The 24,105-nt window shown below is 37.8% G+C and overlaps 2 protein-coding genes across 8 annotated transcripts in view; one reads left to right on the forward strand and one right to left on the reverse strand.

Annotated features, from left to right (window-relative positions):
• Positions 1–17,860, reverse strand: part of VPS50 (VPS50 subunit of EARP/GARPII complex) — a 130,623-nt gene extending 112,763 nt beyond the window's left edge. Inside the window, exons 1-2 of the mRNA XM_060107650.1 lie at positions 17,739–17,860; positions 10,158–10,226 (exon numbers count right to left, since the gene is read on the reverse strand). Coding sequence (XP_059963633.1) covers positions 10,158–10,226; positions 17,739–17,771 — 102 coding nt within the window. The 5' untranslated portion in view covers positions 17,772–17,860. The remainder of the gene's footprint in view (positions 1–10,157; positions 10,227–17,738) is intronic.
• A 181-nt stretch (positions 17,861–18,041) lies between these two features.
• HEPACAM2 (HEPACAM family member 2) overlaps positions 18,042–24,105 on the forward strand; it is a 98,389-nt gene continuing 92,325 nt past the window's right edge. For 2 of the 7 annotated variants that reach the window (XM_060107878.1, XM_060107879.1), the window contains exon 1: positions 18,050–18,392. The gene's annotated coding sequence lies outside the window, so the exon portion shown is untranslated. Of the gene's footprint in view, positions 18,393–24,105 lie in introns of all 7 variants that reach the window. The other 5 variants (XM_060107880.1, XM_060107886.1, XM_060107881.1 and 2 more) reach the window with 4 other exon arrangements.

The raw sequence follows: 24,105 nt of genomic DNA on the forward strand, positions 1-24,105 counted from the left end.
ATAGCACACAAAGCAGAATTCAAAAACAAAAACAAATGCCCAACACCATATCCCTATAAAATACCCTCTCCTTTCAGACAACTTAGTGGCTCCTGTGTGAAAACATACATCTGAACTCAGACAAACTCCATTCTGACTAGAATCCCAATCACCGTGTTCCTGTTAATCCCACTGCACTGGTTGTCTGTAAGACTCTGCTGCTACCCAATCATTCTCTAAACGTTTCATCGCTGTTAGTGCTGACAGCTCGATCAGATTACACACTTCTTGAGAACTGAGGTTTCTCCTTATTCTCCATCATTATGTTCCAAAGTGCCAAGGCACACTGTAGATAAAAATCATGAATCAAACTAAAATTAATTTACACAGTGAACTGTATAAAAAAAGGAATATATGAACAAAAGGAAAGGAAGAGACAACATGTTCTTGTTTTGATAGTCAAAATTTTCCACAAACTCTTAAGGAAAGGCTTCTTTCTTCTAACTAGAAATAACAATAAATGTAAAATGATTATAGGGATATTTTATGCATGTAAATTAGAAAAATAAACAGAAACAGCTAGATGGCATATTCTTAAAACAATTACTCCATAATTCTGCCATTATATAAACTGGTTTTCTAGGATTGGAGATGTACAAAAATACATAATTCTTCATGTAAAAGAGAACCAGTTTTGCAAGCCAATATAAATGTATGAGGCAAAATTTTACATAAACAAAATGAACAAAAGATTTCCTACAAAAAAATTTTAAAGGCACAATCAAGGGAATAGAATAACAAATGAAACTCCTTATACCATATTAAAATATGTAATGTTTTTAAAAGTTACCAAGAAGATTAGATGCTTTAACAATGTTTAGTAATAAAATATTTCAGTCTTATGGACTGATATTATATTAATAAAAATTTTTAAAGAATTGTTATAGTAAAGTTTATGATACATAGTAACTAATAAATACATATTATCATTAATAATAGTGCTCTAAATGCTCTGCAAACTTTGAAAATCCAAAAATAATATGTCAACAACTACAGACCATCAAATGTGCCACAACTTGCCTGCTGATGGTAGGTAATCAACTACACCTAAAAAGTATAGGAACATCACCCCAGAATTAAAGCTGGAGAAAAACTACAATTAAAGTAATGAGTTTAAATGTAAAGGAGATAAAAACAAAAGTACAAATGTCAAAAAAGAACAAATCAAACCTCTCTCCCATACTATCATCAGGAAATAACCTGCTTATTGTCAAAGCTCTAGTATTATCTTTGCCGGTCAAGTCATATATTTTAATTTAACAATTTCTTTTCAAATTCCCACTATGTAAAAATTCTCTGTACTAGGTCATACAGAAACAAAGATGTGTAAAATACAAATCTTCCCACAAATAGCTGCTGAAGTAATAGGAGGGGGTTAGATGAATAAACAATGACGATGCAAGGCAGAACATAAAGGAAATACAAACAAAATGAAGGGCATCAAATGATGGTGAGTTCACATCTGATGGAAGAGGTGGCATTCAGAGAATATGAGAAAAGGTAAAATCTCAAATATTAGAAATTGGGGGAATAAGGTTCCAAAATATAAAGCAAAGCAAAAGTAAAAACAGTGGAGTGGGAAAGCATAGAACAGATTAAGGAATAGAGGGTGGCTTCCCACAGGGCAGAAAAATGTCATGGGGGAGAGATGTTTTTAAAATTCAACACACTTTTATATATACTAAAACCATATTTTTCCTTTACTAAAAATATCTTAACACATATCACTGTGCCAGACACTGTAACCAAAAAGTAAGCATAAACATTCAATATTTTCTTAACATAATAAACCAAGCAGGAATATTTTAGGAAAACTGGTAGATAACGAAGAAGTCATTCAATACTTTAGAGGCTGTCTTTTCCAGCAGTCACAATACACTATAAGGTTGCATATAACACATACTACCTATCCTATTCTTCTATTTTGATCATCTCCAAGATAAAGCTATGTGAACAAACATATAAAAATGCATATTGTAAATGTAACTTTATGAAAAATAAAGAAAAACAATCATAATAAACATTTAAGCCAACATCTTTGATTTTAGCTGAGCCATTTTTCCTCTCAACGTAACAACAAAAGGTTATATGAGAACTGGGGAGTCAACTCTATAAAATAATTAGAGCCCTCAAGTGTAAGGTGTTATAAAACATTTCCAATACATTTATGGTTTCTAAAGAAACCAGGCTATAATTTTACAAAGCTATTTCCCACTTAAGAGTTCACCTCTTAAGGGAATGCATTCAAGTTTAGGAGGGAAAAGAAAGACTGCAAATTTTATATTTAATGACTACTTTCAAATTACCCAAAATACCACACTAATTAAAAACATCAACCCAAGCTCAGACTTTCAATCTTATTCACTTTTATAAATGTAAAAAGTTAGCTGTGATGGCTTAACAGTTCTCCTTAACATTATTCAATTCAATATTCTCTTTTAAAGGAATTTCATATTTAAACCCACAGAACAGCCTGGAAACATCAGCTGCAGTAGTAGGTTTTTATTCGAACAAAAAGATGAATGCAAAAATCTTCATTTCACAAGTGAGGTTTCAAAACCCGGAAGAAAATGCATAGTAGAATAAAAAAAGAAATGCAAACCAACTTCCATCTCTGTACTTAGCTTATTAGACCATAGTTCACATTATATACCGGAATAAATGCAGAATTCATTGTGTTGGGAGGGAGAAAGGAAGGGAGTAAAGGAAGAAAGTTTGCTCTTATAAAGCATGAATTTGGGTTTGCCAAGACAAAAGCTTTATTTTTCTGTTTGCATCTTTCATCAGTTAACAAAAATGGCTATTCTAAAAACAGAAACCATAGTCTTACTGAAGTTATCACATTAGAGCTCTAATTGAGAGCAAAAAATGTTTATCTACCAAAAACTACACAGAGCTTAAAGAACAAAGACATGAAGTTTTCAATATGCAATCAGTACGATAAAAATCATAAATCACTGAACAAAAACAGGTTTTCTGTTTCCAAATGAAATAGGATTCAAGATCACAAACACCCTAAAACTATATATATACCATGTACGTTTATAATGAATTGGCAGATGTCTGATTATTTGGGGAAATGGCACATTTTCTTAAAATCCCACTAGAACAATAATAATCCATCAAAGCAGCCATTTCATCAGTTTGTGTGTGTGTTTTAAATAAAACAGAACTTTTCAAGCCAACCCTGTTTTTCTTCAGGCTCTCAGTGCCATCTAGTGGAATATTACTAGGGTTACAATTTTTTTTTTTTTTTTTTTTTTTTTTTTTTGCGGTATGCGGGCCTCTCACTGCTGTGGCCTCCCCCGTTGCGGAGCACAGGCTCCGGACGCGCAGGCTCAGCGGCCATGGCTCACGGGCCCAGCCGCTCCGCGGCACATGGGATCCTCCCAGACCGGGGCACGAACCCGTATCCCCTGCATCGGCAGGCGGACTCTCAACCACTTGCGCCACCAGGGAGGCCCTAGGGTTACAATTTGAAAGGAGGTTTCAGCAAAATGATTTACAGAAGATTTTTATAAAAGGTTATTAAAGTGGCATTATTTTAATCCAGCTTTATACTTAAGTGATAAAAATAATGTATTTTAATCCTTTCTTCAAAATAACAACATTCCAAATATACACATTTGTTTTTAAAGAAACAGATCTTGAAGGAAAACTGATTTTATTCATGGAAATGTACTGAATTACTAACACATACTAAAAATCACAAAACTGGAAAGCAAAACTTTCATATTTGATACTCTGCCAAATATTTTTATTTACTCCTCTTATTCAACATACTATTTTAACAAGTATTTTCCTAAGTTTATTTCTATGAAAAGGAAAACACTGATAATAGCTTTGGAGACATCAAATATATAAATTATTTTAAAAGCTATCTTTAAAAATTTCTCAACCTCAGTGAAAAATATCAAGCTGTTTGCCACATGCCTGTCTAGCTAAAGCTGAAGAAAAGACACATAAGCTGAAGCACAGACAGAAAAGTCCAGTGTATAAGTCTTAATTTATGGTTTTCTGGTTTTTTAGTTTTCAAACACCTCATCAGACCCCTCCTTAAAAGAAGAAATACTATCTATTCTGAGAAAAGACACAGCACCTTCAATCCCAGTGTCTAATGACCCCAGGCTTTCCAATTTCTACACCTTCTACATCCAATAAATTTCTCAGTCCTAAATCCTACTTTTAAAATGTCTCTCAAATTTAACCCTTCTCCATTTCCTAAACCTCATACTCTTATCTTCTTAATCAGTATCCTGGTCTAGGATTGCCACTCAAATATCTATCTGTACCCTAGTTATCTTTCTAAAACAAATTAATCACCAACCCTAGAAGACCCCGCACTCACGTCTACCTACCCCTAATCCTCTCCTAACTGTGCTACCACTGTGCATACCTTAGTATAGACCTCTACTATACTCCTCTGCAATTATCTATTTTTGCTTGTCTCTCCTACTCAGGTTCAGGTAGGAATAGAATCTTGTACCTCTTTGCATCTTCAAAACTTAGTAACAGCCTGGCTCAATAAATGATTGCCAAATGCACTGCTTAAATGATCTTTTAAGATTTGCTACGAAAGAAGGGTTAAGAATATCAAAGCATCTGAAGCCAAGAGAAGCATAATTTCATTAATGGTTAAAAAGAACACAGTTAAATATTTTTAGCCATGAATTCCTAAGAAAAAGTCTAAATGATTCTGCAGATCCATGGTTAGAGTCCCTCTTGGTACCACCTGCAGAAGACACCTGTCTTAAATGAAACATAATCCTAAATTGAAATTTAGTGATTTATCCCAATCACTAAAGCTAAAAAAAGTCTCCTAGTCATAAATTTCAATACTAATCCTGTCTAAATCAGATAGCAATAGACTCATCAGTTTATCCTTTTGACTGTATTTTTGTCATCTCTCTCCTACACATATTACAATAAAGATAGTATAAAATATCAGAGCTAAAAGGGCTCTTAAATATCATCTAGTTCGGGCTTCCCTGGTGGCGCAGTGGTTGAGAGTCTGCCTGGCGATGCAGGGGACAGGGGTTCGTGCCCCGGTCCGAGAAGATCCCACTTGCCACGGAGCGGCTGGGCCCGTAAGCCATGGCTGCTGAGCCTGTGCGTCCGGAGCCTGTACTCCGCAACGGGAGAGGCCACAACAGTGAGAGGCCCGCGTACCGCAAAAAAAAAAAAAAAAATCATCTCGTTTAATCACATGTTTTCACAGATGAGCACACTGGGGCACAAAGCTATTAAAATGACTTCCCTTTAATAAGCTGAATGTTTGGGCTTCCCTGGTGGCGCAGTGGTTGAGAATCTGCCTGCTAATGCAAGAGACACGGGTTCGAGCCCTGGTCTGGGAGGATCCCAGATGCCGCGGAGCAACTAGGCCCGTGAGCCACAACTACTGAGCCTGCGCGACTGGAGCCTGTGCTCCGCAACAAGAGAGGCCGTGATAGTGAGAGGGCCCGCGCACTGCGATGAAAAGTTGCCACAACTACAGAAAGCCCTCACACAGAAACGAAGACCCAACACAGCAAAAATTAATTAATTAATATACTCCTACCCCCAACATCTAAAATAAAATAAGCTGAATGTTTAAGTCAATACTTGAACCTAGCTCTCTTGGCTCTTATGCCAGCACTTTCCTCATGTTTTGGTAAAGTTCTGAAAATAAAGCTCTGTAATTAGTGTGGTTTTAGGATTCTTTTCACGGATTCTAAGAAGTCAGTCAAATCCATTTATCTTACTTCACAGAAGTATTCTAAAAGCTAGAAAACACTCTGCCCAAACTCCCAAACTGTTATATAATAGAAATGCTACAGAGTAAGTAGGTACTCAATAAATATTTATGGAATAAATTAAGTATACAAACAAAAATACTTCTTATATTTAGACAAATATATTTTCAGGTTTTGACTGCAACAGCTATTTCTTTTGTCTCCTCACCCTATATTTTTCTTTGATGAAGAAAATCAAAGGCATAGTTAAGCCAATCATGCAAGAGTAAACGCAGCTGAATCCTATTTGTATTTACAAGTCAGTAAAGTCAAGGCCTTAAAAAACAAAACCAACCAAAAAAAACCCTTATCTTTAAAGAATAATATCAGAAGGCAGTATTTCAGTAAAAATTCATAAACAATATCCATATGAGTACTTTTTTCAGGTTTATGATATGTAAACATTATAGAAGCACTGTGGGAAGTTTACTTAAGACGTTTACTTAAGTTTACTTAAGATATAGATTTATAAGGTCCTGATATTTTTATTTTTTAATCGGGATTCAACAAATCCTCTCAAACACAGTCCCAATAAGTTCTATAACTACCAACCATGTGGCTATTACAAGTATTATATAACAAATGTTGGTCTTAATTCTTCATAATTCTGTAACCAATTAAATTATCTAAAAATCTTTCACATAATTCCAACAATATACATTTCCTTAAATGGATAACAAGTTTAGTCAGTAAATACAATATAGATTAATTTCTTATATCCTTACCTCTGCATGAAAATCCCATTAATTTGAAAACAACAGAATCCATTTCCCAGGAATGAAATTCTAGATCATCACTAACTCTTCATTCTACTTTTTCCCACAAAAATTGTCAATAAAACTTCCAAAATTTTATCTAGAACGGTTCCTGTATTCCTGTTCTTTCTCCTCACCGCGTCCTCAGCTTGGCCGATAGTTCCCAAACATGGCTCCACGCTGGAATCAGCTGGGGATATTTAAATGCTACCGATGCCTGGCTCCACCCCCAACGCGGTGATTTAATTGGACTGGGGTACGGCCTGGGTACTGGTAATTCTAATATGCAGCAAAGTTTGGGCACCATTGACCTTGGCTCTTAACTATTTAAGCTAAGATGTTTTTAATCTGCTCAAAGTTTCCTTTCCTATAGCAAATTCTGAAAAGAATCCTTTCTTTTTTTTTTTTTTAACTTTCTGTACTATTTTCTCCACCAAAATTCCAATTTTCCAGTATATGGATTATTATTTGACTCACATCTCCTCTTAAAATGCAGAAATTGTACCAGATGACTTCTAAGGTTTCTTCCCACTCAGAATTTATATAGTTCTCAAGAAAAAAAAATCAATAGTACTTTCTGGGTTATCAAGCTCACCTGATTCCCTTCTTCAGTTCTCCTTAACTATCCTCCTTTTCCTAATGAGTCGAACCACATGAAATTCGCCAATAGCAGACCATTTCTAATCTAAAGCCATTTCATATGCTCCACCTTAATATTTCCCTCCTACTTATCCTTTATACAAGAACCTTTTAATGTAACACCCAAGCTAAACTTTCTTTCTTGAAAACCCCAATGAAATCTCAATTCCTTGTTACAACTTAGAAAAATATGATGACAAGAACAGGAAAAAGAAATGGGTCCATTCCTGAAGATGAAATATGCCTTTTCTTTAAATGTTCTACCCATACTTGAGAGATAGAGCTATTAAATGAATTAATGTTTAAAAGCGTCTCTATACAAGTATTTACATTGAACACTTAAACAGTGTAGATTGATTTTTTGTTTGTTTTTTACTTTTCCCACTGGAATATCAGGGGAATCCAAGCTAAAATAATGCTTCTTTTAAATTGAGGTATAATTGAGGTACAACAGTATATTAGTTTCAGGTGTACAAAATAATCATTTGATATTTGCATATATTGCAAAATGATCACCACAATAGGTCTAGTTAACACCTGTCACCATAAACAGCTATAGAATTTTTAGAGAAAATTAAATTTATATGTATGACCTAACTATAAAGTAACATCTAAGTTGTGAAACACAGCATTATGTTTCAGCATTCAAGTTATACCAAGCTATGCTGTGTAAGGAATTTCTGAACGTGAGCCTTCTTAATTCTTAGTTTCAATACTGACTGTGAACTTCAACCACATCAAACTTAATCTACTGACTGGAGCTTTGCCACTCTCCAGATCCAGCAATTCAATTTCTCAAAACCACCCAGAGTAGCTCACCCTGCAGTACTTGAGATGTTTCCAGAGAGAGCACAGAGAGAATAGACGCAAAAAACTCATAAGGCTTTCTTAGTATAAGGCTAAATTTAAGCTGAGGGCATTGATGCTAATTTTACCATTAGCTGTTTTACAGTTTAACTAAATTAGCTTCTTAGTGTGTATCAATCAGCCCACTGCCCTAGGCTTAATCATCACCTGAACCATTTACACTTGCTGACCTTGTGATTCCAGACTGGCCTCTCTAGCCAGAGCCCATCATCTTAAAAGTATACACTGCTATACATATACAAGTATCTACTCTTTTTCAAATTCTCTTCCCATTTACGTTATTACAGAATATTGCATAGAATTCCCTGTGCATTAATCAACTATACTCCAATATAAAATAAATTTTTTTAAAAAATTAAAAAATAAAAATAAACTTTTTAAAAAAAAATAAAGAGTATACACCACTGATCACTGATGGGGAGAGGGTGTGGAGTCAGTAAGAAGACTATGTAATGAAATCATTATAAATTCTCTACCTACCACTACTGGAAAAACATCATGGACTCATGGTTTAAAGACAACAGAAAGTTCCTATGCAATACATTCATGTATTTTTTAAAGAGGCTCACTTATCAATTTTACTCTGGTTCTGAAACATCTAATGCAATCTACTTCAAGGCATGTTCATAATGCCTGATAATCTTTTTTTTAAGTCAAAGAAATACAGAGAATCATCTGTCAATTAGGATTTATGGTTATCTCTTAGTTCCCAATTTTATCACATCCAATAGTCTTTTCTAAAATTATATAAAACTATTCAAAATGCCTCTTTATAGCTTCTGAGCCATTTCATGCAAAAGCGTTGGTTAGAATTTTATCATATTTGTATCTGACCTAATATAAAAGCTAAGCAGTAAATACAAAATTCACTTTATGGGGTAAGGCACCTCAAAGAGGTGAGAAATCATAATCCTAAGCAGCTGACACTGAGGTGTGATAAGAGGCCGTATGATTGCTGATCAAGAGAAAAAAGCCCTGTGTATTAAGCTGCCAGACACAGGAAACAAACAGTAGTTTCAAATATGATCCTCAAATTGAAAATCACAAGAGTAGACATTCAAAACAGGCTTTGATCCGCGATACAGCTGCTATACATGGAGGCAGCTGTGAGTGGCGAGGCCCCGGAGAGTGAGACAGCGGGGATTTATTTATTTAACAATGGCTCATACTTCTCCTGAGGGGAAGCCAGCTAGCTTTCAAATGACACCTATTAAATTTGTAGACTGCGAAGTTCACATGAATATCAGGGGATTAAAATCTAAGATATCTACAATTTAGCATAAGCTGTGCTTTAGCTACTTACTCAAAAATCTCTGCTCCAGGGACTTCCCTGGTGTCACAGTGGTTAAGAAGCCACCTGCCAATGCAGGGGACACGGGTTTAAGCCCTGGTCCAGGAAGATCCCACATGCCACGGAGCAACTAAGCCCGTGAGTCACAACTACTGAGCCTGCACTCTAGAGCCCACAAGCCACAACGACTGAGCCCGTGCCAAAACTACTGAAACCCACGCACCTAGAGCCCGTGCTCTGCAACAAGAGAAGCCACCTTAATGAGAAGCCCGTGCACCGCAATAAAGAGGAGCCCCCGCTCGCTGCAACTAGAGAAAGCCCGCATGTAGCAACAAAGACCCAATGCAGCCAAAAATAAATAAATAAATAAATAAATTTATAAAATAAAAAAAATCTCTGCTCCATAACAAAAACATAATTTACTATGATTTTTGGCTCAGTGTTACAGCATAAAAAGTAAGCCATTTCATTTTATTTATCCAAATTACAGCAGATGAATCAATAAGTTTCATTTATAGATATATAACTGCTTTCAGGCAAAGAATCTGATACAATAATAAACTCTAAATTTATCTATTTCGCATTTTCTGCTTCACTATAATGAATCATACTGCATCCCAATGAGTAATGAAAGCAAAAACAAGCTCCAAGCCTACTGCATTATAAAACTTTACCTAGCTCATCATAACAACCATCTGCCTGTGGGAAGGAAAAGCTTCTGTGAATTAATCATCCAAAGGCAACAATATTTTCTTAAGGAAGTGAAAAGTCACTCTCACTCATGTAGATCAATACCTTTCCAGGGACCCGGAGACTCTCAATGGCACCAACATCACTGAGGCTCTCTGGGGGACTTTTCAGACCCTTAAAAAAAAATAACATAAAAGGAATTTTAATTGTGCTGCAGAACTGTAACATGATAAAATATACTTATTGAAATAGAAATCACCATTTTAAAAACAGAAATTTTCCTGCTTTAAAATAGATAGAACATATGTTTCTAAAAACAATTGTCACAACACATATAGTACTATACTATTATTAAATCAAGTAAAGATGTACTTTTGGAAATTTAAAATAAAATTACTATATGGCACCTTTATACCTAATGGTTGAAGTCTAACTTAACCATGATTCAAAAACAACAAAGAGAAACTTGGGTGACAAAAAGCATTCTATAAAAGCACTTATCTATTAATCATGACCAAATGCACATGGTAAAAAGGTCCAAGCATTATGACCCACAGATATAATATACCAACTGACTGAGCTAACCAAAGATTTTTAAATAATGATAATTGCTTAGTTAATACATAAGTAATCCCTAGATTTTATCATTTCTCACCAATGCACCCAATTTATACTACATAATTGAGACTTAAATCTCACATCTCACCGCTTTAGCTCTTTAAAGAAAGTACCTGGTACTTTCTATATTCACATCAAATGAGGGATTCTGAAAGTCTCATTTGTACCAGGGAAAGTTATCAAGACAGAAAGAAGTCAGCCATTTAAATTTTCTTTAAAAGCCTCTTTTTAACATAGTCTATTCAAAGCAGACACCTAAATTCCCTGTAATATTAGTCTATAAGCAAAATTAGCTGGTACATGAACTTGAGGAGAGATTTACGCTACTGTCAAGTTTCTGTCCTTTTAGATACTCTATATTGGCTCTTTGGTGTCCTTGGTAACCAAAATATATGTTATGTTTGGGTTGATTACTTGGGTCTTAGAGTGGAACTTGCTCATTTTTAAATTATAGAGGTGTGTATTTTCTCTTCCCTACTATAAAATACCACCAGTCAGAGCTACAATATTTTATGACAAGGTGCTCTACCGCATCCCCAATCTTCCATTATCCCCGGAATACCGCCCCCCCTCCAGCCTTCTTTGTCTCTCTCTCTCTCATACTCTCTCTCAGGCTCTCTGGCTCTCTCTCTGTCTCTGTCTCTGTCTCTGTCTCTGTCTCTGTCTCTCTCTCTCTCTCTCTCTCTCTACACACACACACACACACACACACACACACACACACACACACACACACACACACACACACACACACACACACACACACACACCACCCTCTAAAGAAACCAAACCAATACTCCACTTTCAGAACTCCTCTATGAAGTTTTCCTAAATCTTACGTTTCAAAGAAACACTATTTCTCAGTAATGCTCATGGATCATCTCCATCAACATTACCCAGGGAAGTTTTTAAACATAAAACTTCCACATAAAACTTCTAGGTCCCACCACAGAGCTAATAAATAGGTATTTCTAGATTAGGACCAGGAGTTGCATTTTAACAAGCAACCTGGATGACTACTATAATCTCTAATGTTTTAGAAACCCCACTAGACATTTCCCAACACCTCTGCCCAAGTAGTGAAGTTTTAAATATTAAATATATATCTCCCTCAGACCCAAGAGAAGGGAAAGACCAAGTCCTCTATATGTCTTTACAGCCCAGGAGCTAGCACAGTCCCAGGAACAGAGTAAGCACCAAAGAAATTAGTAAATTATTTGGAGTCTTAGGCTCCAATCACTAACTAATTAGACCATCGTTCCCATGGGAATATGCAACTGACTTTAAAATGAAGTTTCTAGGCAAGTCTGCAGGAATAAGAAAAGCATACTGAGGCTGAAAGTCTTACAGTGAGTGAGAAAATAAAAGTACGAAACTACTCTTGTGTGTTTGTTCTTCCTTGTCCCAATTTCTCACCAAGAGTCATCACAAGGGCATAGCACCAAAAGTGGTAAAGAAGGCAAGGTTGGGTTATGGAATTAAACTTCTCTATACATTATATACACACACTTATATACATTCAAACATATACACATACATGAGAGTAAAACTTCATAATTTGATTCAAAATCACGACCACCCCTAAAATACCTTTTAAAAACATAATTGCCATGACTTTTAAACAAACATTTTAAAAAGTATAGATTTGTTTAACCACTCTAATAAATTCCTGAAGGAATATATCAGGTGTAATTTTCTCTTTCCCTAGAGTTACTCAGTAAAGAAACCAAAGCCTGAAAGTAAACAAGTGGTATATACCAATATCTAGGAAAAGGCCTTGCCTCCAAATTAGTTACCACACATGATAATTTGCTACTAATACATGACAACTTCCCACCAAATGTACAAAATAAAAGTAATAAAAATTGGAAACCCTATGTACATGTTAGGAAGCAGGGGATTCACAGAATGGCTTCTGCAGACAACCTGCCTGTCATCATAGTCTAACGATGGTGACAGTAACTCACAGGTTGTTATAAGGGATAAAGGAGATAACATATATGAGAGGCCAAAAATGGTGTCTTGTACATGGTAAGCACTCTTTAAGTGTTGACCATTATTCTGAATATCACAGAGAAATGCTGTGAACAGAAATAAAGAATTACATAAATGTCTCAAAGCACAATATGACTCACCTGTATTTTAGGATTATAGATCTTCAACCCTTTGATTAGGAATTTTATAAATTTCTACTAACAAATATGAAGTCAGCATTTTTATTTTATCTTCGCCTCTTTAAAGCAGGAAGTCATGGTTATAAGTACAGTACTCTGCCTTTATTAAATTAAAACTTTCACTATAATCATTAACCATTATTTGATTTTCTTTTGTATCTGATTTTTGTTTTCATAATTCCCCAGTTTGAATTTATATAAAATCCATCATAAATAATACCTGTCTCTGCAACTTTATTTCTTTGCCCAAATCAGACTACACTTCAGAGTACTTCTGTTTTGTCTATATGAATACTCAATTTCCATTTGTGAGACCAGCAACTTACATCCCAATGATCAAAAGGAGGCTGTGAGATGATTTGTGATTCCTTTTCTTTTCAGAAAAAGTTTCAGCAAAACTCAACAGAGTGTTTATACACAGCCCTCAGTTTCTCTCAAACCCACCCTAATCAGGCTTTCCTCCTCACCACTTCACAGAAGTGCTGTTGTCAGGTCACCGATGACCTTATTGCTGCTCAGTCCAAAGGCTCATTCTTATTCTCACCTTCCACGGGCCATCTGTAGCATTTAACACTGCTGATCACTCCCTCTTCTTGTAAATTCTTTACGTGGCTTCCAGGACCCACTCGATTTGGATGTTCTCTATCTAACAAATATTTATTGAGCATCTGCTACAGGACAGGTGCTCTTCAGGTTGCAGCAGACTGCTCACCTCACTGGCTGCTCCTTCTCAATCCGCCTTCCTAGATCCACCTCTTCTCCCGACCTTGAAACACTGAATCCTCAAAAGCTCCAACTGTGGACTCGTTTTATTTCTACAGTCACTCCATTGGTGATCTTAGTCAATTTGTATACCCTCTTTATTCTCATAACTCCTAAATTTTTATCTATACCCTGAATTTCTCCTCAGAAATTCAGGCTTTTAGCCAACTGCCTATTTTCTTTCTCCAAATATCCAAGAGGCTTTGAAATGAACAAGTCTTAAAACTTTCTCCCTTCCTTCAATCTGTTCCTCTCTCAGTCTTACCCACCTCATTAAATGGCAATTCCATTCTTCCAACTGCTGGGGCCAAACCATTTGGAGTCAACCTTGAAGCTTCTCTTTCTCTCACAGCCCAAATCCAATCTATTAAGAAATCCTGTCAACTCCACATTTATGATACATCCACAATCTGACCTCTTCTCAACAAGTCCACCACTTAGCACCCTGAGTGAGGCCCATACCGTATCTCACTTGGATTACTGCATTAGCATCCTTATTGGTCTCCCTGGCCTTGCTATGAGTGAGGAGAAAAGTAGAGGAGGTGAGGTGAGGATGAGGGTCTATGTGATCAGGCTTCGTGCCCTCAGCTCTCTGACCTCATCTCCTACTACTTCTCTCCTCACTCACTTCACTCCACCCACACTGCCCTTTGCTGCTCCTCAAACGTGCTCCTGCCTCAAGGCTTCTGCCTCAAGGCTTCTGCACCTGCTTTTCCTTCCACCCAGAAGGCTCCTTCCCAGACATCCTCAGAGTTTACTCCCTCACCTCCTTCAGGTTTTTACTCAAATGTCACCTTCTCAGTGAGGCCTTCCACGGCCACCCTATCTAAAATTATAAATGACCCCAAATGGCCAGTAACTCCCAGGATTCCCTAACCTCTATTCCTCCAAAGCATGTATCACCACGTCTGCCTTAGCACTTTGTTTTGTTAACTGCTGCATCCCCCAAACTTAGAATGGTGCCTGGCACATAGTGTTAAATAATCATTTGTTGAATGAACTGAAACAACGGAGCCCAGCATAATGGAGAAAGCAGAACAAAAGAGCTCATCTCAGTAAAGAGAGCTAACAAAGCCTGCTCTACACTCTCCTCCAAACCAAGATCCTTGGAGAGCTGAAATGGCCAAAACTCTAAGTTTCATAGACCTTAATTTCACATCTCTCCACATCAACAACAATATATTATCAGCATGTTCTTTAGCCTCACAAAAAAGAAACATCTTTATGTATATTTATTTGTAATACTACTACGTTTAACCTAACAACAAACAGTACAAATAAAATCCCCAATGTAACTCTAGACAGCACCCTACTTTCCTACCTCATAGATTCATGAAATGTGTATTAATAATGATTAAACACGTGGAAGTCAAGCCATAAACAAATATAATTAGGATGACTTTTAAAATATGAAACTCTGAATTTTACCTCACCTTTTACACAGTGTAGTTCCAGCTTTTGGTATGTGCTCTTTAGTTCAGTTTTTTTTTTTCCATCCCAACTAACCACAGATTTTACCTGCTCAATCCAATAAACAACTGGTTGAGGCTGAAGAGTTCATTTTCAGAACAATTTCACTACATTTAAGAGACATAAACTTATTATCACTGGTATCTGGACTTCTGTATTTTTCTCTCCCACTCACTATTACAAAATAGGGTTAGAAAACAAACCAACCGGGACTTCCCTGGTGGCACAGTGGCTGAGAATCCGCCTGCCAATGCAGGCGACACAGGTTCGAGCCCTGGTCTGGGAAGATCTCCCATGCCATGGATCAACTAAGCCCGTGCACCACAACTACTGAGCCTGCACTCTACAGCCCGCGAGTCACAACTACTGAGCCCACGTGCTGCAACTACTGAAGCCCATGCACCTAGAGCCCGTGCTCCACAACAAGAGAAGCCACCACAATGAGAAGCCCGCACACCACAACGAAGAGTAGCCCCCACTCACCGCAACTAGAGAAAGCCCGTGCACAGCAACAAAGACCCAATGCAGCCAAAAATAAAATAAATAAATTTATTTTTAAAAAAAGAAAACAAACTAATCAAAGTTGCTATACAATGATGACAATATCAACTGTGCTGAACTGCCAGCAAGCAACAGGAGAGAGCACCAAACTTAGCTGAGGCACAAAAGTCCAAATTCAGCATCCCAGAGGCAGTTTAGGGGTATTAGTGGCATAATGTACAAAGATGTATATTGTTTTAAAAATCAAATGGGGGTACTTCCCTGATAGTGCAGTGGTTAAGAATCCACCTGCAAATGCAGGGGACAAGGGTTCAAACCCTGGTCCGGGAAGATCCCACATGCCACAGAGCAACTAAGCCCATGCGCCACAATTACTGAGCCTGCACTCCAGAGCCTGCGAGCCACAACTATTGAGCCCACGTGCCACAACTACTGAAGCCCACGCACCTAGAGCCCGTGCTCTGAAACAAGAGAAGCCACCGCAATGAGAAGCCCACGCACTGCAAGGAAGAGTAGCCCCCGCTCGCTGCAACTAGAGAAAGCCTGTGCGCAGCAATGAAGACCCAATACAGCCAAAAATAAATAAATAAATAAATAAATTTTTTAAAAAATCAAACGGATACCAAAGTCAGCCTGAAATCAACTATTGTTTGAATTACTGCCGGCTTCCAGTTTTCCCGCTTTCCAACCATCAATTCAGTCACTGAGATGATCTCTATGATCATGCACTTCTTTGATAAGGCCCAGGAACTGTGGTAACTCCTTTATCTCTTTACCTTGATCATATCATATACACATCACCACTAGGAAAGCCCCATGTGATACATGTTATCATTCCTATTTTAAAGATGTGAAAACAGATGCTCAAAAAAGTTAGGTAAGTTGCTCAAGGTCACACAGCTACTACAGGATGGAGCAGGACTCAAACCCATCCTCAAAAAAGAAGTGTTATGAAGCATAAGACCAGGACTCAACAAATGTGAGGGACTGCCAACTGTTATTACACACTTAATTAAATCTCTTATTATTCACAGAACTTCTAAATTTTATTTTCATGACATTAACAATATAATTTGACAGAAGTAAAATAAACACATAGGATTCGTGTATTCTTCACCAGAGATGTACAATTTGTAATCTATTCAGCTACCTCTCAAATTCTAAACTATCAAATAAGAATTTAATTTGGCATTTGTAGTCTTTTTTTAATCAACAACAAAAAAATTCACCAATGAACCTTCCACTAAATGATCATCCTTCACATTCTCCAAAGTTCCCAAAGTCACACTGATTTAAAACTTTAATCTAAATTACCCTTCTCTCATATAAAAATAATAAAGAATGGCCAATTCTAGTAAAATATTAGAGTTGAAATAAATAAAGGTATCTAAAACCAAACCATAATCAATAAGTACATAAAAGTAAGTTTCTTCCACTTCTGATTTGAAGGAAGCTGACACATTATTAGGAAGTCCCTAACATTTATGAGATGAGACAGAAAACAGCCAAAGTTTTAATTCATGAATTAGCATTCTGGCAAAAAAATAAAAGACCATTATTTTGCCATGACAATGATTTTTTTAAAGTATCATTTCACATACACTAACTTACTGATGACTCCGATAACAGAACTGTGAGACAGGATGAACAAAAATAATTATTATTCTCATTTTCACAACCGGAAACTTAAAGCTACTAGATTTAGGGACTTGCCCAAAGTCATAAAGCTATCAATTCTGTCTTCAAATTATCTGCTTTTTTCACTCTTTCTAGTCATCTCTATTGCACAGACCCCACTTCCCTACCCAGGCCACCCTCACAGACGATGGGCAGCTTGGATAAAGGGAACCCTGCAGAGTAGTTAGGGCTATCACTGGACAGCTGGCAAAAGGGAGAAAAGGACGAACAAATGTAGCCTCCGACTTCCTCATTGACCTCATCTAAAGGAATGTTTCTGGGTCACCGGGATCCACCTGAGCAGGGCTCCGAACCTGGCGGCTTAGGTGAGTTTTCCAGGGTGTGCTCGAGCTTTATGGTGCCCCTGACACCTGCCACAACCTATAATTTGGTTATCTGCCTGCCTGCGGCCCAGGGACAGAACATCTCGGCTCCTCTCCCAGGAGAGATGAAGGAGACCTTTGCTTCAGCCTCTGCGACTTACCTGCCGGGTCATAAGAGATTTGATTCTTTGCATGTCGAATTCGTGAGGGGGCACCTTGCCGCAGAGAACTAACAAATCACACAGAACCACCAAACAGCCGGTCCCAACACAGGGAAGCCATAGTGAGTGGTCACGTGGAGCTGCCGAGCTGGGTTTCCCTTCCTTTCCCCGAGCATTCTGGGAATTGTAGTCCCCCGGCTGCCGTCGGCCCCTGCAGTGGAGGCGAGAGGAAGGCCCAGGTACTACACTTCCCGGCAAGGAAAGCAGCTGACGCTTCGGTTAAGCCCCACAAATCTTGCTCTAAGAGACCACGGCGGTCGCCGGCCTTTACAGAGGTAGTTGCTCTCGGTAGCTGCTCCGGTGAGGCGAAAACCTAACTCACAGGTAACCAGACATTGAGCAACAGGAACAAACACTGAGAAGACAGTATATAAACCAGACTGACATGACCCCCCCGCCCCAGGAGTGTGGTGGAGGAAACCCCACCTGGTCTTGAGGAGCGGAGTGAGAGGACGACAGACTCACGCGAAGGGACGGGAACGCCAGAGACGGGAAGGCTCCAAGAGGTGACCTGAGAACTTGGCACTCCCCAGGTGGCGCAGGGCTTGGCCTGAGGAAAAGAGTAGTCCACGTTGTCCAATGGCGGCTGTCCAGGTTAGGGCTGTTCTTCCTCAGTATTGGCATCCAGAGCAGAAAACTAAAACCAAAGGATTTAATCCCCACTTATCATTTTACCACCTGTGTAATCTAAGGCAAGTCAAGATGGAAAATATAACAATAAGTACACATGTCACTTTAACGTCCTCTTTTCAACTTTTAGCAGTTTAGCTAAACTGGGGGAAGCAATAGGGGAGTGGTTTGGGGCTCAGTTTAAGAAAGAACTTTCCAATTATGAGAATACCAGAAAAAAAAAAGTGACCCAGAGCTAACAATTAACAATAGATAACATTTATTGAGAGCTTACTACCTGTCAAAAACTCTGCTAATAGCTTTACGTTTGGTATCTCAATTATCCACACAAGCGTCATATGGAGTTGGTACTATTATCCCCATTTTAAAGATGAGGAATCTGAGGTACGGAGAAATTAAGTAACTTGCCTAAGGTTACTGCAGATGTGCAAGCAGAAACTGAAGGGCTCTTTATCCAGATGTTTTAAGTAAGGCTACCAAGGATTTTCTTTTTGCATTTATTTTAATAAATGTTTATTAGAAAATAATAAAACACAGACCCATGATTTCAAAGATATTTCTTAGGACAACTAAAGAAATGTTAAAGTGTGCCAAACTAATGAAAAATATTAGACAAACAACAGTAGTGGGTGATAGATATGGCAAAAATAATAAAAGTGGTGTGCAAATGGGGGACACTAATATAGAGGTTATTGGCAACTCTGAATTTCTAGTTTTTGACCTCTCAGCATCTTGTCTTATGAATTTTTTACAAATGAGGTTGTAATATTTGACTTAGGGTTTTGTAAGGGTAAGTGAGAGCATGTAAGTGAATGCAATTTATAAATTGTAAAGCACCTTACAATTATGAAGTATTATAGTCATAATTCTGCCCAGTTTTCTGCTCCAACAGAACCACGCTGTTCATAGTTCTGTCATTGTGCTTGACAGTTCCTTTTAAAATGATATGCTTACCTATATGGTTTTCTGACTCTGTTACTTCTAACGCCATGAAGAAATTTCAGTACTTTTTGGGCAACCTTAGTTTAGTTCATTCTTTACCTGCTCTAATCTTAATTGCCAGAGAGTTCTTACTGTGTGAAAGTCTTCAGTATTTAGAAGTCCCTGAAACTATCAAAGAGACAGAAACTGCTGACCATATTAGCATATAAAATGAAACCCAGTTCAGTAAACGTTTGTTGATTATTGGGCACTAGTCAACACTATCCTAAGCACTTCAGATTAATAAAATACAGTTTTGACCTTTAAGGAGTTTACAGTTTCGTTGAAAAGCATATATTAGGGGTGATCCAAGTCCAGTAGTTCTCAAACTTGACTGTTCAGATTCACCTGAGGAGGGTGCCGTTGTTATTGTTATCATTTTTGCGGGAGTTCTTTGTTTAAGGTCAAGAGATTCTTATAGGCAACCAGCTCTAGCATTTAAAATCTACTCTTTAGCATGAGAAAATGAATCCATCTAAGGTTCTGAGGTCACAGGACTAGAGCCCAGATCCAAACCCAGAATTTTTCCCCTCAATACACAAAGTTGAAGGTGACAAAAAAAAAAAGTTTTTTTCATTTTGTATATTTGTTTTTTTCCTATCCGCCAAACTGGGGAAACGAGTGTTTTCTGTATCTACTTGACCCTGAAGAGGCAAGAAAGCATTACAACTTTGTTTAACTCTAATACTCTACATTTTAGTTTACATCTTATTAACTAAAATGAAGTGGACAGCCAGGCCTCTAAAAGTTCAAAGGCTGTAACTATAATATTGGAAGCATGTAAAGTAAATCAGTGCTGTTGCCTAAATAAAATATATTTTCTAATTCAGCATACCCTAACACTCTAGAAAATAACTGAGCCACCCATGCTACCTTTTTAACTCCCTAAACTAAAAAATAAAAACAAAAACCTAGAGCCCTAAAGACCACTTTTTAAAAGGTGAAGTATGTCATTTCATTTCCATTTTTCAAAAATACATATATGAGGGCTTCCCTGGTGGTGCAGTGGTTGAGAGTCCGCCTGCCGATGCAGGGGACACGGGTTCGTGCCCCGGTCCGGGAAGATCCCACATGCCGCAGAGCGGCTGGGCCCGTGAGCCATGGCCGCTGAGCCTGCGCGTCCGGAGCCTGTGCTCTGCAACCAGAGAAGCCACAACAGTGAGAGGCCCGCGTACCGCAAAAAAAATAAATAAATAAAAACATATATGAGACTTAGAACTTTCACAGTTGCCTGAGGGTCATTAGTGGTAGGCCAGAGCAAACTAGTGGAGGGTGTGGATGGCCTGCCAGTTAAGTCTTGAGGAGAACCTGTTGGACAGCCGTACCTTGGTAAAGGGGTGCCAGCCCCATTTTTGTAGATTGGAACATCCGGGCTAAGAATTAAGTAAGTTGATCTGATTCGGGGCAGTACTGTTAGCAGTAAAGGAAGATAAGGACATATATCTGATGGCTCAAATAGGAGGAGCCCCTGGAAGCTTAAATAAAAGCTGAGATCCTGGTTTGATTAGGAAGATACATTTCTAGTCATCCTATAAATATCCAAGCAGCAGAAAGATGTGGCCTCCCCAGGATGATGTAACTACACTACCTGAGCAAGCAGTAGTAGAAAACAGGACACTTGCCAATGGTAAAGCAGTGACCTGGAGAAGGGCCCGGGGAGGAAAACATTGCTGTATAGTCATTTAGTGGCCATATCAGTAGATGAGGGCCTCTGGGAGGCAGCACTGTAGTAGGAGTGAACACTAGCACAGGCACAGGCGGTCATGATGGCCTCCTCTAGCAGCCAGCTCTGCCCTGTAAACTCTAATCTTTCCTAAGACCTATCGAATTAGAACATAAGACAGGGTTTTCTTTCCCCAGTTCTTCTTATTCCCCACTGTCCTATGTTGACCTTGGCATTGGCATGTCACCACCCCTCATTCCCAATTCTTCCTACCATTCCAAAGCATTCATGCTACTAGTAAATAATGAATGTGGATGTTTGAAATGCATATGGCAGACTCTTTGCTTTATAAAGCAAGACAAGCCTTACTTAAAATTTAAACAAACTTGACAGTAAACTACAGTGTGAGTTGAGAAGTGACAAAAAAGCCTTGCACTCACCCCCACCCAAACCCATACACACACACATACTACCCCCAGTAGCTTCTTGCATTGTTTGCAGTTTAGTCACCATGGATATAGATTGCTTAATGTAATCAGTTTTTCCACTTTAAATGCAAATATAACTAAGATCAATAAACAAGCTCCTGAACAATATGGTAAGGCAGAGCCCCTCAGTAGGTTACAGGTGAGATGTGAGATGTTGATGGTGGGAAATTTCTTATAACGATAAAACACTTTAAACCATCTTTAATAATCATGTAAAAATGGAAAGCAATTGAAGTTATATATTTTTTAACATCTTTGTTGGAGTATAATTGCTTACAATGGTGTGTTAGTTTCTGCTTTATAACAAAGTAAATCAGCTATACATATACCTATATCCCCATATCTCTTTCCTCTTGTGGCTTCCTCCCTCCCATCCTCCCTATCCCACCCCTCTAGGTGGTCACAAAGCACCGAGCTGATCTCCCTGTGCTATGCGGCTGCTTCCCACTAGCTGTTGATTTTACATTTGGTAGTGTATATATGTCCATGCCACTCTCTCACTTTGTCCCAGCTTACCCTTCCCCCTCCCCCTGTCCTCAAGTCCATTCTCTAGTAGCTCGCGTCTTTATTCCCGTCCTGCCCCTAGGTTCTTCATGACTTCTTTTTTATTTTTTAGATTCCATATATATGTGTTAGCATACGGTATTTGTTTTTTGCTTTCTGACTTACTTCACTCTGTATGACAGACTCTGCATCCATCCATCTCACTACAAATAACTCAATTTTGTTTCTTTTTATGGCTGAGTAATATTCCATTGTATGTATGTGCCACATCTTCTTTATCCATTCATCTGTTGATGGACACTTAGGTTGCTTCCATGTCCTGGCTATTGTAAATAGAGCTGCAGTGAACATTGTGGTACATGTCACTTTTTGAATTATGGTTTTCTCAGGGTATATGCCCCATAGTGGGATTGCTGGGTCGTATGGTAGTTCTATTTTTAGTTTTTTAAGGAACCTCCATACTGTTCTCCATAGTGGCTGTATCAATTTACATTCCCACCAACAGTGCAAGAGGGTTTCCTTTTCTCCACACCCTCTCCAGCATTTATTGTTTGTAGATGTTTTGATGATGGCCATTCTGACTGGTGTGAGATGATATCACTTTGTAGTTTTGATTTGCATTTCTCTAATGATTAATGATGTTGAGTATTCTTTCATGTGTTTGTTGACCATCTGTATGTCTTCTTTGGAGAAATGTTATTTAGGTCTTCTGCCCATTTTTGGATTGAGTTGTTTGTTTTTTTGAAATTGAGCTGCATGAGCTGCTTGTAAATTTTGGAGATTAAACCTTTGTCAGTTGCTTCATTTGCAAATATTTTCTACCATTCTGAGGGTTGTCTTTTTGTCTTGTTTATGGTTTCCTTTGCTGTGCAAAAGCTTTTAAGTTTCATTAGGTCCCATTTGTTTGTTTTTATTTCCATTTCTCTAGGGAGTGGGTCAAAAAGGATCTTGCTGTGATTTATGTCACAGAGTGTTCTGCCTATGTTTTCCTCTAAGAGTTTGATAGTGTCTGGCTTACATTTAGGTCTTTAATCCATTTTGAGTTTATTTTTGTGTATGGTGTTAGGGAGTGTTCTAATTTCATTCTTTTACGTGTAGCTGTTCAGTTTTCCCACCACCACTTATTGAAGAGGCTGTCTTTTCTCCATTTTATATTCTTGCCTCCTTTATCAAATGAAGGTATATTTTAACATTATCTTGTATGGCTTCCTGTGTAAACATCCTGAATTCAGAAATAACTCCAGCAGCTAAGATTTTATTCCTACTACCTGCCACTAGAGGGCGCATTATCATGGTTCTGTGACAACACTTTCTCAGGATGTGCCAGACAGGCGTTGTCGTTTTTTACTGTGTGCCATGACATGAAAAGATGACCTAATTCATTTTGGAATTTAATTTATTTATGTAACATCTGTTATCGCTATGTCATAAAGTAAAGGATTTTTTAATATAACACCAAAAAACAGAAAAAAATTTCTGAATAAATATCAGTCCTTTAGATTGAGTAAATTTAACATTAGGAAAAACTTACTCCATCATCTTTATTTCTCTCACTTTGCCTAGGACCCAAAACACTTTATCATGAGCCAGCACTGTGTCTGAAAAGCACTAGAAAGAGCTTATTTAATAAAAGCAATTAGAGATTAATATTGATTTAAAAGATGTGAGGGGGAGTCTATGTGCTATATATAGAACTTCAATATTACTTTCCAAATTGTATTTTGTGCAATCCAATATTAAAATTTATATGCATTTCTTAAGCATCAACTGAGAATCAGAAGACATGGGCCAAGGAATATTTGGGTTTATTTCTGGGGGAACAACTTAACAAAAATACTAGTTAACCACTATGCTAGATCCATAGATGAATAAGACCAGTCTTTGTATTAGATGAGCCCAGAGGGAAAATAAACATGCAATAAAATCAATTGAGGTTAATGAGATAAGTGCTGAAATAGTGCTGCTATCTCTAAATCACACATGCAAGATTTAGAGATAGCACAGAGAAAGTTGTGGTATAATAATTACCAGGGAGAAGCTC

The sequence above is a fragment of the Mesoplodon densirostris genome, chromosome 9 (genome assembly GCF_025265405.1).
Source record: "Mesoplodon densirostris isolate mMesDen1 chromosome 9, mMesDen1 primary haplotype, whole genome shotgun sequence".
NCBI lineage: Eukaryota > Metazoa > Chordata > Mammalia > Artiodactyla > Ziphiidae > Mesoplodon > Mesoplodon densirostris.